The sequence below is a fragment of the Bos indicus genome, chromosome 26, assembly GCF_029378745.1.
Source record: "Bos indicus isolate NIAB-ARS_2022 breed Sahiwal x Tharparkar chromosome 26, NIAB-ARS_B.indTharparkar_mat_pri_1.0, whole genome shotgun sequence".
In the NCBI taxonomy this organism is placed as follows: Eukaryota; Metazoa; Chordata; class Mammalia; order Artiodactyla; family Bovidae; genus Bos; species Bos indicus.
Genome location: NC_091785.1, coordinates 45910829 through 45924702, shown reverse-complemented (window position 1 = coordinate 45924702; position 13874 = coordinate 45910829). Strand labels below are relative to the sequence as shown.

The 13874-nt window shown below is 51.3% G+C and overlaps 1 protein-coding gene across 4 annotated transcripts in view; it reads right to left on the bottom strand.

Moving 5' to 3' along the window:
* Positions 1–13874, bottom strand: part of DOCK1 (dedicator of cytokinesis 1) — a 556998-nt gene that overhangs the window by 455090 nt on the left and 88034 nt on the right. For all 4 annotated transcript variants that reach the window (XM_070781087.1, XM_070781089.1, XM_070781088.1 and 1 more), the window contains 4 exons: positions 11734–11859; positions 6896–7020; positions 5673–5771; positions 4667–4739 (listed from right to left, as the gene is read on the bottom strand). In XM_070781087.1, the coding sequence (XP_070637188.1) occupies positions 4667–4739; positions 5673–5771; positions 6896–7020; positions 11734–11859 (423 nt within the window). The remainder of the gene's footprint in view (positions 1–4666; positions 4740–5672; positions 5772–6895; positions 7021–11733; positions 11860–13874) is intronic.

Below are 13874 nucleotides of genomic sequence, written 5' to 3'. Positions count from 1 at the left end.
ATCACAAAGGGATCCTTGGGCTCAAACTAATCTGTAAATTCAGAGCAATGTTAGAGTTTCCTCGTGGAAGTTCAAGTCAGAACCTGGAGGAAAGGGCCAAGAGCAGAAGGATGTTTGAAGGGGAACATGGAGAGGAGTCTGCAATACTGAAAGGCAAGAGTAACTGGAAAGAACTCACAGTGAAGACGGTGTTTGCAGCCTAGAGATTCACAGATAAACATGGCAGAACACACAGGCCATCACAAGTGACCACTATAAGGGGCAAATCCTTCCCTGAGAAAACAGATGGTCAACACGGAAGTCAAGACAGAGAGATGCCCACCTTAGGCCTCCACTGCACAGGCGGACTAAACACCTGAGCATGAAATTTCATTCGCTTTGGCGAGGAAGTTCTTCCCCCAAAATCAGCATGGGAGACTCAGTTCTTCATTTCATTCAAGATTCCACCAAGGAGTCACCTGCTTGGAAGCGACCAGCCTGCCCAGAAGAGCAATCGCAGACCCTGGTCTTCCCTGGCACTCAGCTGACCGGTCTTCACAATGGCCAGGAGCTGAACTGTTAGGTTTTCATTTGTTCAACAAAATTGTCAGGCTGAAGCCTAATCCCCGCACAGCTGTCCTGGAGAAAAGGCCTAAAAGGAGGCTCTTAAGATTGAGTGGTCACAAGGCTGAGGCTCTGACCCCATAGAACGGGGGCCCTTATAAGAAACAGAACAGACACCAGCTCTATCCTCCTCCATGTGAGCTCACAGCGAGAAGGTGGCCATCTGCAACTTGGAAGAGGGTTCCCACCAGACCCGACCACACAGGTGCCCTGAGCTCAGACCTGCAGCCTGCAGAACTGTAAGAAATCTCCACTGTTAAATCACCCAGTCTGTGGTATTCTGCTGTGACTGCCCAGCAGATTAAGACAAATCCCTATCACTACCAGATTGCCAAGCCTGTACTGTGTGTGTGCATCTGCGTGTGTGTGCGTGTGTGCATGCGCCGAGTGTGTGCACACACGTGTGTGTGTATGTATGTGTGAAAACTTATCATTAGCTTCATCCACTGGGTTTTCCCATGAAAGAAACGTTGTGTATTTTTTCACTGCTATTTCCCCAGTGGGTAACGTAGTCCCGCTATATATCAGATACTCAATAAACATTTGTTCTAGTTGGGGAGACGCCAACAAACGAGTTCTTTCAGATAACAAAGAAAACAAAGTCAGGAGCTTGTTAAAGCGTTATGATGGGAACAGGGACGACCCAGCTGGATGGTCAGAAAGGTCTCTCTGAGAAGACAGACTACGTATGACCCAAGATGTAAACCCTCCAGGAAAAGAGATGGCCAAATACAGAGGCCCTAACAAGGAGCGGCCTGGCTTGCTTGGGGGCCGACAGCCAGTGGGGCTGGTGAGCAGAGGGGAGTGCAGGCTCCAGGGTGGGCAGGTGCCCGATCAGGTAGACATGAATGAGGCCTCTGGGCTGAAGAAATGGATGTGTGATGAATTTTCAGAGATGCAAGCTGAACACAGCATGGAACCATTGAGTTCAAGGCTAGAAAATAACTTTAAAATTACAGATCCCAGATTCTATATTTAGAGATGAAACAACAGAGGTCCAAGAGCAATACATCTGCCCACCTTGAGTCAGAGGCTCAGAATACTCCAGGACATCACTGCATGAGATAGTACATCTCATTGATCTTTGCATTCCTGGAATATAATAGGTGCTCAATAAATGCTAGCTAATGAGGTGGGTGATAAGTGACTAACCAAAGATAAAAGGACAGATAAAGGCAAAATATATGTACGCTAGGAATCAAAAAATAACTTGGTGAAAGGGTTCTTGAAAACATAAAACTTCTCAGTGTTCAAGAGAGAAGGAAGAGATCCTTCCAAATTTGTGCTGTGCTGAGTTGCTCAGTCATGTCCGACTCTTTGTGACCCCATGGACTGTAGCCCACCAGGCTCCTTGGTCCATGGGATTCTCCAGGCAAGAATACTGGAGTGGGTTTCCATGCCCTCCTCCAGGGGATCTTCCCAACCCAGGGATCAAACCCAGGCCTCCTGCCTGGCAGGTGGACTCTTTTCCATCTGATCCACCAGGTTCTAAGTTTGGGCAGACATGAAGAACATTAAAGCATGTCTCTGTGAAATCAGCCGTGGTTCAAGACACGTGACCATACCTGCCAGCAGACAGCTTCCCCCAGCCCTACTATTAAGTAGGACAGAATTTTAAAGCGCACCTTTAAATTATTAACACTCTGCCTCTTTACATCAGGAATGGACTGCAATTATCACATGTTCATTAGCAGCCATGACGAGGCAGACAACACATTTACACGTCAGGAGTCACAGGAGAAGACCTCATGCCCCAGAGGGCAGGCAGGGCTGCCCACCCAGCCAGCCCCCCTACAAAGAAGGGAAACTCCTGGGAGGTCGGCCTCAGAAGGCACACATGTGCCCACATCCAGAGCAAACACCAGCTGATGCATCCGGAATTGCTAACAAGTTGCAGAACGGCATTAGACAGCTCACATACCAGCACCAAACTTTCCCAGCAACCCCAAGGACGGAGCCCAGCGTGAGAAACCCCGTCACCTGCTTCCAGAAGAGGTAAAGCAACATGTTTTGCTGGGGAGAGTAGGGAGGGGGTGCAGTGTGGCCTCAGCTCACCCCATTTCTGCCCCAGAGTGTGCGCAGACGAGGCGGCGTCAAGGGCCCCCCTGTGGCCCTCATCGCTAGGGTGGCCCACCGACTTCACCATCATCACACTTGCTAAGCTCCACACGTTCCCCCAACCCTGCCAGCTGTGGCTGGGGAGACTTCATTAATTATGCAACTGTATCGTGATAGCGTCATGTCTGTAATGAGTACTTAAAAACTGACAAGGAAAACAAGGATTTGGAAAATTGAAATGCTACCGAAGAGATCCCTCTGCCCTAGTCTAATCTATTAATTAGGGGGAATGATGGTGTTCTAAAGGGGGAGCATGCTTCTGAGAGAAGTCCTCTGTGCATTCGAGAACTCTGCCTGCCCTGCAGTGGGGCTCCCCACCCTCACCTCCCCAGCAGCTCCTGCCCCCCGCCACCACGACTTCCACTGTGCAGGGTGCAGAGCCAACCACAGCCTCCAGGACTTGCCTCAGGTCCATCTAGTCAAGGCTGTGGTGGTAGTCATGTATGGATGTGAGAGTTGGACTATAAAGAAAGCTGAGAAAGTTGCTGGGAAAGTTTGGTGCTGGTATATGAACAGTCTAACACCATTCTGCAACTTGTTAGCAATTCCAGATGCATCAGCTGATGGTTTCTGTGGATGTGGGCAGATGTGTGCCTTCTGAGGCCAACCTCCCAGTGGTCATGTACGGATGTGAGAGTTGGACTATAAAGAAAGCTGAGCGCTGAAGAACTGATGCTTTTGAACTGTGGTGTTGGAGAAGACTCTTGAGAGTCCCTTGGACTGCAAGGAGATCAAAGCAGTCCATCCTAAAGGAAATCAGTTCTGAATGTTCATTGGAAGGACTGATGCTGAAGCTGAAGCTCCAATACTTTGGCCACCCGACACAAAGAACTGACTCACTGGAAAAGACCCTGATGCTGGGAAAGATTGAAGGCAGGAGGAGAAGGGGTTGACAGAGGATGAGATGGTTGGATAGCATCACCAACTCAATGGACATGAGTTTGAGTAAACTCCTGGAGTTGGTGATGGACAGGGAAGCCTGGCGTGCTATCGTCCACAGGGTCCCAAAGAGTCAGACATGACTGAGCGACTGAACTGAACTGAACTGATTCTATGCCAAGCACTGTGCCAAGGGGAGGGCAGCTTCCACTTTGCCTGGTCATCAACCCCCCCTCCCCGGGCATTTCCCCCTCAGGCTGAGATATTTGGAAACACACACAGAGTCAAGGCTGAGGACCCCGCCCACCCCTGTGGCTCTGGTCCCCACAGGGTCGTGGGTGATAAACACGCCCACTGAGGCCACCCTTCCCCTGATGCCACTACATATACAACTGTATCATCACTTGCGTTCCCAAATCTTAGCTGACGGCCAGATGGATACAGCCCACAAAGGGCAGTAATGCGTCTTCCCCGTGTAACTTTGTACTTGGTGGCTAACAGAGAGCTAGATCCTTAGCAGACAATGAATTCAACACAGGCTATGAGACAAACTTCATCTTCGATGCTAAATCCTTCTGGAAGGTGAGTGATGTGAACAGCCGTTCTTTCCTCCCAAAGTCTTGGCATCATGTCCAAGGCTATACCAACACCGGCGAGAAAAGGTCAGCCTGAGTTCCAGATGCCAGTGGCCGCCAGCAAAGCCAGAGAGGGCTCAAGGTTTTCAGCACCAGCACAAACAGCATTAAAAGCAATTTGTGAAATCTGTCTGTTACAGCTCAGCGATTTTCTGACGGATAGGACAGGATCACAAAACAAATGGGAAAGACGAAACCCAAGGGTAGAGTAGGAAGGAAGGGCACCTCACTGGACAAATTCGAGTAGAAAATGAAGATCTCCAGGGAGCAGCTCAACCAGAGTAGACAGCACTTCACAGGACTGAGTTCACCCTGACATGGAGCTGGAGTGTCAAGACCTCCCTATATTATGGTAACCACCATCTAGAACAATCCAGAATAAATGCACAATAATAAATACACACGGGCTAACGAAGCGTGTGGCTACTCACAGTCCTGGGATGATCTGTGTCGGAAGGTAAACCGGAGGTGACTGCGGTTCACGTCCTCGATGGGGATGGCCACCTGCGCAATAAACAGGGAAAGTCAGTACCCTTACGGCACCTTCCCCCACAATCGGCTTCATTCCGCTGAGACATCCTAGAACACTCCACACACTTCTACCCCACAGGGTGTGATCTTCCCAAAGGCAAATGCCCTGAACACCAAATAACGCTGTCCAGGATACCACGTGGATTGGAAGAGGAAGCTGAATTTTTTTTTTTTTTACGTGCTGATCCTCACAGTGAAGCGTCTATTTTTTAAAGTTGCCATTTATGTTTTTAGCCCCAATTTGGAGGTACCTATGTTCCCTCGTAACTGTGGAGACCTGCCGTTGGCTGCAGCAAGAAGGCTGTTCTTTCAGGACTTAGAGTAAAAGGAAAAAGACCCAACACATGCTGCCTTTAAGCCAAGAGTGTCCGTAATCTCATAGCTGACGTTTGCATTCCAGAGCCAGCCACTGGCCTGGGGTGCCGATACCCAAGCCCGCGGTGTGCGGGCTGGTTCACGGTGGGCGGGGTGTCGGGGGGTGCGCTAGGAATCTCGGAGCATCACAGCTGAGGGAACAGGATCCATCTCCCCAGTGATGTCCTCCATGTACTACCACCACTATTTTTTTTTCCATTTGCTGTAAAGACAGCACGCCTTACATAAAACAGACCTGAGAAGAGACAGACAATAGCTGTCTGTAAAGGACTCTGTCATTTGTCTCCAGGAAAGTCTTGCTTTTACATCCAAAAGGAGATGAGAGTAAATGTAAATTCCAAGAAACCCCAGCAAGGTTCCTTAGCAACCTTCCTGAACGACTTTGTTGAAAGCGCCCCAGGGCTGGCAGAAGGTACCCACTGGCAGGCAGCCCTGGGGAGCGTGGGGAGGTGCGAGGGGGCGACGTCCTCAGGATACAAATGAGCATCTCATAACCCGCCCCATAGGAGAACAGGGTCATGGAGATGATACCTTAACCGTCTCAAACCAGCGTGGCTGTTTCACTTGGTAGTAAATCACCGACTTGTACTCTGAAATCGCTTCATCACCAGCGCCCGGGAAAATCACATGCTTTAAAAGAAGCATAAAGAGTTCGCATCAGCCCTCGTCGAGCCTGACACTGCATCCATCTCCTCCTCCCGCCCCTGTTAGATGAGACGGGAGAAGGAGCAAGGTTGCCCCGGGAATGCCAACAACCCGGGGCCCACAGAACACGCCCCACCCAGTGACGGGCTGGGGCCGGCGGCCAGCAGAAAACCTTGCCTGCAGACATCCAAATCTTGATGGCCACACGGTCTGGAGATGCTACTGTCTTCCACCCTCCGTACCCCTAGTAACGTTCACCCTGATCTGCAGGAAACCGCCTGTCTCCTGGTGGCTGGAGAAAAGAGCTACAGATCAAAAAGGAGCTGACCTTTCTCCATCCTCTTCCTCCAGACACTGACCATTCGGCTCTAAGGAAACACCAGAAAAGCCCAGGAGCAGCGTGGCCTGTTTCCAGAGAGACGCAGGGCAGGGCCACTGGATGTCGGCCAGAGACAAAGGATGCACCCACCCCAGGCAGAGCCGAGCCTCATGGGTACCCGCAAGTTACTGCCCTGGGCCACGTGGGCCCCGGGAAGCCCAGGATGCAGTCATGGTCCAGAGAGGCAGCTGGCAGGGACTCCTGCTTGCGCTCAGCCTCCAGTCCTCAGAGGAGGCCATGGTCTCCAAGTCCCTCCCAGGACAGCTGCAGGGCGCCGTGACCACACAGGAGGAGGTCTCCCCGACCACCACCCAGGAAAGCACAAGGTCAGAGGCCCCGACTCCAGCCCGAGTTCCACCTCTCACAGGCTCTCTAACCTTGGTCAAGTTGATTTCTCTGGGCCTCAGTTTCCTCCCATCTCAAAAGATGCTAACAACAGTATCTGAACATCTAGTGTGGCCACTCGCCCTCCAAGCCTTGGGTTTATGCTGGCAAGCGGGGATCCAGGAGGGGTTTGGCAAAGGTGGTTAGGACCCCAGGGACATCCAGAGACTGTCCAGTTGCGGGACCCCGGTGGAAACCAGCCCTTTTGGGTAAAGGAAAAGGAAGAAAGAGCAAACGTTCTTCCCGAGAAACAAGACTGGCTTTTCACATTCCGAAGCAGAGGCAAGGCGCACACAAGGGAGGTAAGACCCCAACACCACAGGTTCAGCTCTGCAACAACAAATACCTCCAGCCGTTTTCCATCTTCATCGTAAACAGACACCGTAACTTCGACGTTCTTAGCTGTCGTCTTGCTTCCTTTATCAAAATCTCCTTGAACTAATGTTACATAGATATCATTTCGAACATCACCTGGCGGGGGGAAAATTACACCTTTGAAACCAATCCATTATTCATTGCGTAACTGTGAATTTTGCCAAACTCACTGTCCCTCTGAGCAGAGTATCATAAATACTGTATTAGGTGATTATGAAGTATTTTCTACAAAACAGTCTCCGCATTTAATAGCATGACAAAGGCAATTTGCATCATCACTGTAAGACTCGCAAGAAAGAGGAAAATGTCTCAGCCTCCAATTATCTGCTCGGGGCTTCTCGTGGGCAGGGGGCTCCTACACTCTGTGGGCAGCCTGTGCCCAGAGCAGCTCAGATGCGGTCAGTGGGTCTGCACTGACCCTACTGTCACCCCAACCCTCAGCATCCATGGCCCACTGCAACCCACATCACCAGCCCTTGTCATCTGCGACTCAGCAGTCAGCACCCCGAGGATCACCAGCAACGCTGGCCTCCTTTCCATTCCACTATGGAGTTGAACAAAAAGCAGCATTTGAACCACAGGCCAATGTCCTGAGTTGACACCCAGGATCGGGGACTAGGGATGGGTCAAGAAACTTTCTGCAAAGGATCATCTCTCCTCCAGGCAGGCAGCTGTCCAGCTCCTGAATAAGGCCACAGGGAGCAGAAGAAAAGACTCAGACATTTGAAAGTGAGATGGGCCTTAAACCGTGCAAAAAAAAAAAAAAAATTATAAGACCACACGCATGCAACAGATGAGCTCAAGACGCTTCCTCCAGCTGAGAACACATGAAGCCCCTGGTAAGGGTCCGATTGGGAAAACTCTGCAAGCTTCGTTAGCAGCATGATTTAGAGGAAGCACCGCTACCCTCTGAAGGCTGCTCTGCCGTCTGTCTGGCCGCCTCCCACGTCTGACACAACTTCCCTCCCCCGGGGCATGAGCAAGGGTCGTGTCAAGAGCGGCAAACGACCTGCTCTGGGCAAAGAACAAGAGTCCCAGAAGGAAAAAAAAAATCCCGCTGGTTTCTTGTTTTTCTTTTGCTTTTTAGATGGCTCTATTCTGGCTTTTAATGTATGTGACTATTAAATTAAGCTTTCGTTTAAAAGTCATCATTGTAATAATCCCTGTGGGTGGCTACCACTGCCACAGCAGCTGCTGGAAGGAAGCAGGGCTGCGATCGCTGATACGGACCACGGAGAAGTTCAGAACGATGGTGCACACGGCCGGGGGAGGAGGCAAGGCTGCAGGTCCAGGCTGCTGCTGTTCAGTTGCCAAGTCCTGTGCGACTCTTTGCGGCCCCATGGACTGCAGCACGCCAGGCCTCCCTGTCCATCACCATCTCCCGGAGCCTACCCAAGCTCATGTCCATCGAGTCGGTGATGCCAACCAACCATCTCATCCTCTGCCACCCTCTTCTGCCCTCAATCTTTCCCAGCATCAGGGTCTTTTCCAGTGAATCTGCTTTTCACATCAGGTGGCCAAAATATGGAAGCTTCAGCATCAGTCCTTCCAATGAATATTCAGAGTTGATTTCCTTGCTGTGTGACCTCAGACAAGTCGCTTAACCTTCAGGGCCACTTACCACTAAACCACCTTACTGATCAGGCAGGTGGTCTGCACAATCTCTCCACCTGAAAATTCTATCAGAGCACCAAGGCCGTCATCAAAAAGGGCTACAACAGCTTCACAGGGGGCTTCAGCAGCCAGAGAAGCAGCTTGTGCTGGAGAGCGGGGTGGCTGAACCTCAGAGTCTCCTCGTCTGATTGGCCTAGAGATTCTGGCTCCAGTCCAGAAGTAAGATCCCATACGGAGGTCAGCATCCCTAATGGGCACTCATGAGAGGGTCTTAGCAAATGCCTCCCGGGCTCTCATTCTGGGGAGGAAGGAGCTGGAAGCAGACGCGGTGGGCCCATCCACGCCTCCAGCCACCTTCCCCACCAGGATCCCTCAGAAGGACCCCAGGATTTCCAGGGGGCCACGAGAAGGTGTGAGAAGCAGGGACAACGGTGGCACGGCCAGCTCTCCCACTGTGCAAAGGAGATGCGTGTCTCCATAAACACGCGTGTGGCGGGATGGCATGGGTTCTACCAGGCTAAACGTAGGGATCTGAATGAACGTGCCCCGCAAGGGTAAGATGCTTCCAGCCTCTCAGCATCCCTCAGCCCGAGAGAACATGGTTGAGTCCCTCAAGCCGGGCTTGCTCACTGCAGGAACGCCAAGCGCCAACTCAGCACACCAAACAAGCCAGAACAATGGTCAGCTGTACAGGTTTCCCACAAACCTACTAGGAGATTATCTTAGAGGTTTAGACTTACTCTTTAAGTCTGTCAATCGTAAGGGAGACACAACCAGTGTGAACTAGAAGTTCCCAGGTTTCCCAGTCACTTGGAGAGAGAGAGGGAGGAGAAAGAACATGCCCCTGAAATGCCCTTAAAATAAACAAGCGCTAACTCTGAAGCACCCTTGTGCACACAGGGCTCCTGATGACAGTGACGCTGTCCTCATGTATAAATTTGCGTCTCAAATCCACATGTAAACGATACGTCCGCTAGAAGTCCAAATCCGTTAGCTGTGTACGGAGCAGACGACTTCCACAAGCAATAGGTGTCCCATCGTCTCTAAACGTGCTGTGTGCCTCGCTTTCGTCCTGTACAGGTGAGACTGGCTAACACTCCATCTAGCTGATGTTAGATGTCTTTTCCTATCAGTTTAACAGCGTTGACAATGAGCCATAATTGCCTGGAGGAACAGAGGTAACATGTCCCTGAAATGCCCTATAATAAACAAAGGGATAACTGTGAAGCACCTGAGTGACCGGCTCTTCCCTGGGAACCTACAGCAAAGCCCTGCGCCAGGGGCTGCAGGCAAGTGCTGACCACAGGGTGGTTTGCCCTCATTTCCACTGCTTATTAGCCATGTGACTTGAGGCTGTGGCTTAATTGTGATGGCAATTAGTTCAACACCCATGTGGAGGCTTCCAGGATCCTTTTGAGGATCAAGCTAGGTAATTAATGGCAACATTATCTGCAAACCAAAAAGTGTCCCACAGATATCAGAGATAAAGATTCACAGGCTTCCCAAGATCTCATGATATCAAATCTGATGATTAATATGAACATTATTTGGAAACTGAAATCATATTGTAAATATCACAGATTAACCTTAATATGGGGTCTCATTATCAGTATAATAAGCTTAACCACGGTTGGATGGGGGCAGTACTGGCAAGGTAACTCACACACCTGAGTGAGAACCAGGTGTAAACATCACGGGCTTCCTCACGGAACCTGTATATTCATGCATGCTGGCTGTCCCTTCCTGCTCCTCCTGCCTCCTCTTAATCAGATGTCCATCCAGACTGTGTCCATGTCTCCCTCATCCAACCTTTGTCTTCAGGAGGAGCTGCCCCCTCCGAGAAGTCCGAATGGCCGACATGCACCTGTCCCCACCCCGGCCTGTCACTGTCCAGGGCGCCCAGGAGTCCTGAGCAGGCCGGGTCAGATGACAATCAGTCTCCCTGTTTGGAAATACTGGATGGAAAGCATGTCATCTGCTTCAGGACACTGGGATTTGGGAAGAAGCTGGGTGCCAGCATGACCTATCCCCAGAGGATAAAGTCAAGTTGCAAAGGAGACAGTGGAAACACAAAGAAACAGCTGGCAGTCCAGGCTGGCCCGGCAGCAGGCTGTCTCTCTCCCTCAGCCACATGACCGACAAATATCCCCAGGGTGAGGCTGTCTGAGCTGGTCATGTGCTTTCTGATACTTAAACCCTAAAGCATCCTAAACTCCAGCCAGATCTCCAGGTAGGAATAGTATTGTTCTCATGCCTGGGAGGAAACACAGATCAGAGAGATGGGGTAACCTGCCCAGGGCCACAGAGGGGCAGAGGTGAGACACCCAGCAAGGTGTGTGACCCCAGCCTGCACACTCACAGCTGAGGCCAGGGGGTGGGGTTTCAGGGTGGTGGATCACTCTGGGGGAGAGTCATTTAACCCGTAACCGACCCAGAGGGCTATTTTCCAAACGTGGAACATACTAGGGTGTATTTACCCAAACTGCACTCCCTTCATTGTGAACAGATTCTGGACAATTCAAATGCTGTTAGGGATCACAGAACAGACCTGGGGGCATCACTGTAAGCCTGCCCCACTATCATCATCAATCCATTCCTTGCAGCCAAAAAGTGAATTCTGCACAGGCTCTCCGAAAGGTCCCCTGCCTGCTCACCCTCTACCACATCACTAAGCATTATCACCGGCCAAACACTCTCCGTGCTCTCAGCCAGGGTGAGTGGGATGTCACACACCCATCCTTCCCTGCCAGACAAGGCGGGCAGAAGACATGGCAGGCATCTTGACTGGGGCGACAACAGAGCACCAACCAGCGGTGGGTTTGCTTGCGATTGCGGCAGCGTTTTCCCGAGCCGGTGACAGAAACCACCTGGATGTCTCTTTGGCCGATGCTCATTCCGTCCTCTTGTCCCCGTTACTGCACCACCAGGAGTCACTCCACACGACTGCTCCCAGATTACAATTAATATAGCCAAGAGAGACCTCCTCCCCTGGCCTGATCCCTGGTTAGCTGTCCCTCTGACCGCAGTCCTGTCTGTGGGAATGACCCACCACCACGCCGGGCTTTACATGCTCCGCTCTCTGCTTGCCTGAGTTCCCATGTACACATCTCTCTTTGTGGCAAGCTACACAAACACTCCCATTGCGGCTGCATCCAGCACATGCGCAGAAGGACTAAAGGATGCATCCGTTCTTACCAGGCATGATGATCTCCGGGAAGCCCGTCTTCCGAGCCACCGCTGTGGTCCTGTCCACCAAATGAGGAAACTCTTTTCTAATCTGATGGATATCTCCAGGAAGTAATTTCAACGTTACCCACAAACCTAGGAAAGCAACAGATGCGTGAGTCATGTTATATCTCGTACATATTCATATCTTGTACGTTTTTAGAAGTCTTCACGAAATCTATTTCAATGAATCAGCGGTTTTTAATTCACCAGGCAATGTCTTAGGAGAAAGTAGCGGTGGATGAGAAAAAGGAGAGCTTCCAGGGAAGAGCAGCTTGGCACGGGGGAGGTTCCAGCATCTGACCACCTGGGACACGAATCCCGCATTGGCACACCCTAAGGACATGGCAGCACTTACGTGCTGCCCTCGCCCAGGCCTGATGACTCTTCAGAGTTGATAATATGTTGAAGATAAATCAGAAGGTAGCATTTTGCTGGGAGGGGATTGAGAAGGCTATCATTTCCCATGCTCCCAAGAAGGATGATAGCAGAGGAGGATTTGGGAGGTACACAGGCAGCTTCATGAACCCACAAAAATACCCAGTCCCCTCGGGCTCTCGAGAAGGGAAACCACGGAGATCACGGAGCACCGGGCGGTGGGCACCAGTGGACCACCCACACGGCTGGGTGGCGCAGTCAGGGCGGCCCCGTCCCTGCTTCACGATGTCACAGCGAAGGGGGACTCACGCCACCCAACCCCCTTCTCCAAGGGGGAAACAGGGACTTCCAAGGCCTAGAAACAAGATGCACGGATCCCCAGGAGAGAGCACGGTGACCCTGTGAGCCCTGCCTGCCCGCCCCCTCTCCCTCCCTCTGCAAAGCTAATGCACTTTGTATAAAATACTCCTGGAGCAGCGATCAAACAATAAAAGGGGAGAAAGCCAACACTTAATGAAGTCAAAGGCAGGAGGCAAAGCAGTGGCTCTGTCAGCTGTCTTCAACGACATGCCGTGCTGGCAGGGGTGGAGGGGTCACTCTCAGGAGGCAGGTCAGGGTCTCCCCATCCTTGAGCCCTTGGGGGCCTGGCCTGCTTACTCAGCTCTGCGGGACACCCCCCTCCCACATCCCCCCACCCATCAGAAGATAACATCAGTACCAGTTTGCTCAACTCACTGATAAACCGGTAAGTAGGTAACATCCCTTGTTATAATTTAAACACAGAGATTAATTTTTCCTGTTTATGCTAGGCTTAAAACACTTCCTCAGGGGAGGAAATGAGGCCAATTTTCAAAGGAAAAGTGCATTTCAGGTTGACTTTTGCTTAATCAGAGTAGCTAAACACAAGGGAATTAGCATATGCTGTATTTCAAACAGGGGCCGATCCCTAGGTTGGGAAAATAAACTGCATGAGGGTACAGCAAGCCACTCCGGTGTCCCTGCCTGGAGAATCCCATGGGCAGAGGAGCCTGGCAGGCTGCAGTCCATGGGGTCACAGAGGTGGACACATATGAAGCAACTTAGCAGGCATGCATGCACGCATTTCAAACAACAGGAGCAGATGGATGGACGCACGTGAGGATTCAACGTCCTGATAAAATCCCAGGACCTCTGGGTCCAGGCTTCAGAATAACTTGGGCTAAATATAAGAGATGTTGTCTACTGTGAAAAGGAAAGAGGTAGATGCAAACCTAAACTAGGCCAAAGCCTGGAAGCCAGCACAAAAGGGACAGGTCATGTTTCTCCAAGTCCCTCCCATGGCTCCATGAACTTGACTGTGACTTGAGGGGTCACCACTGATGGGAATCGGAGCTCCGCTGGGCAAAACCCCAGAGACCCTGCAGCTTGCTCTGTGCTGCATTTACTGGGCCCTGCCCAGGTCTCCCTGGAAAGCACTGAAATAGGCCTAAGAGTGGGCCCTAGAAAAAGGTCACTCCCTCAACGTCTGTTTCAAGGCCAACGAGCTAGTGACATGGCCCAAGGTCATTCTGGTTCAGAAAGCCACAACGGTCCGCTTGAAAGCAGTCAATGCCCTTGTCACTTAGCTCTTACCATGACCTGAAACCACCTCTCCTCCCCGAGAAGTTCAAGGAATCGGGGCCTGGCCTCAGCCCATCTCCGTGACACAGATTTTGGCCACAGTAACAAGGAGACGGACAGAGGCGGGGCTTGGG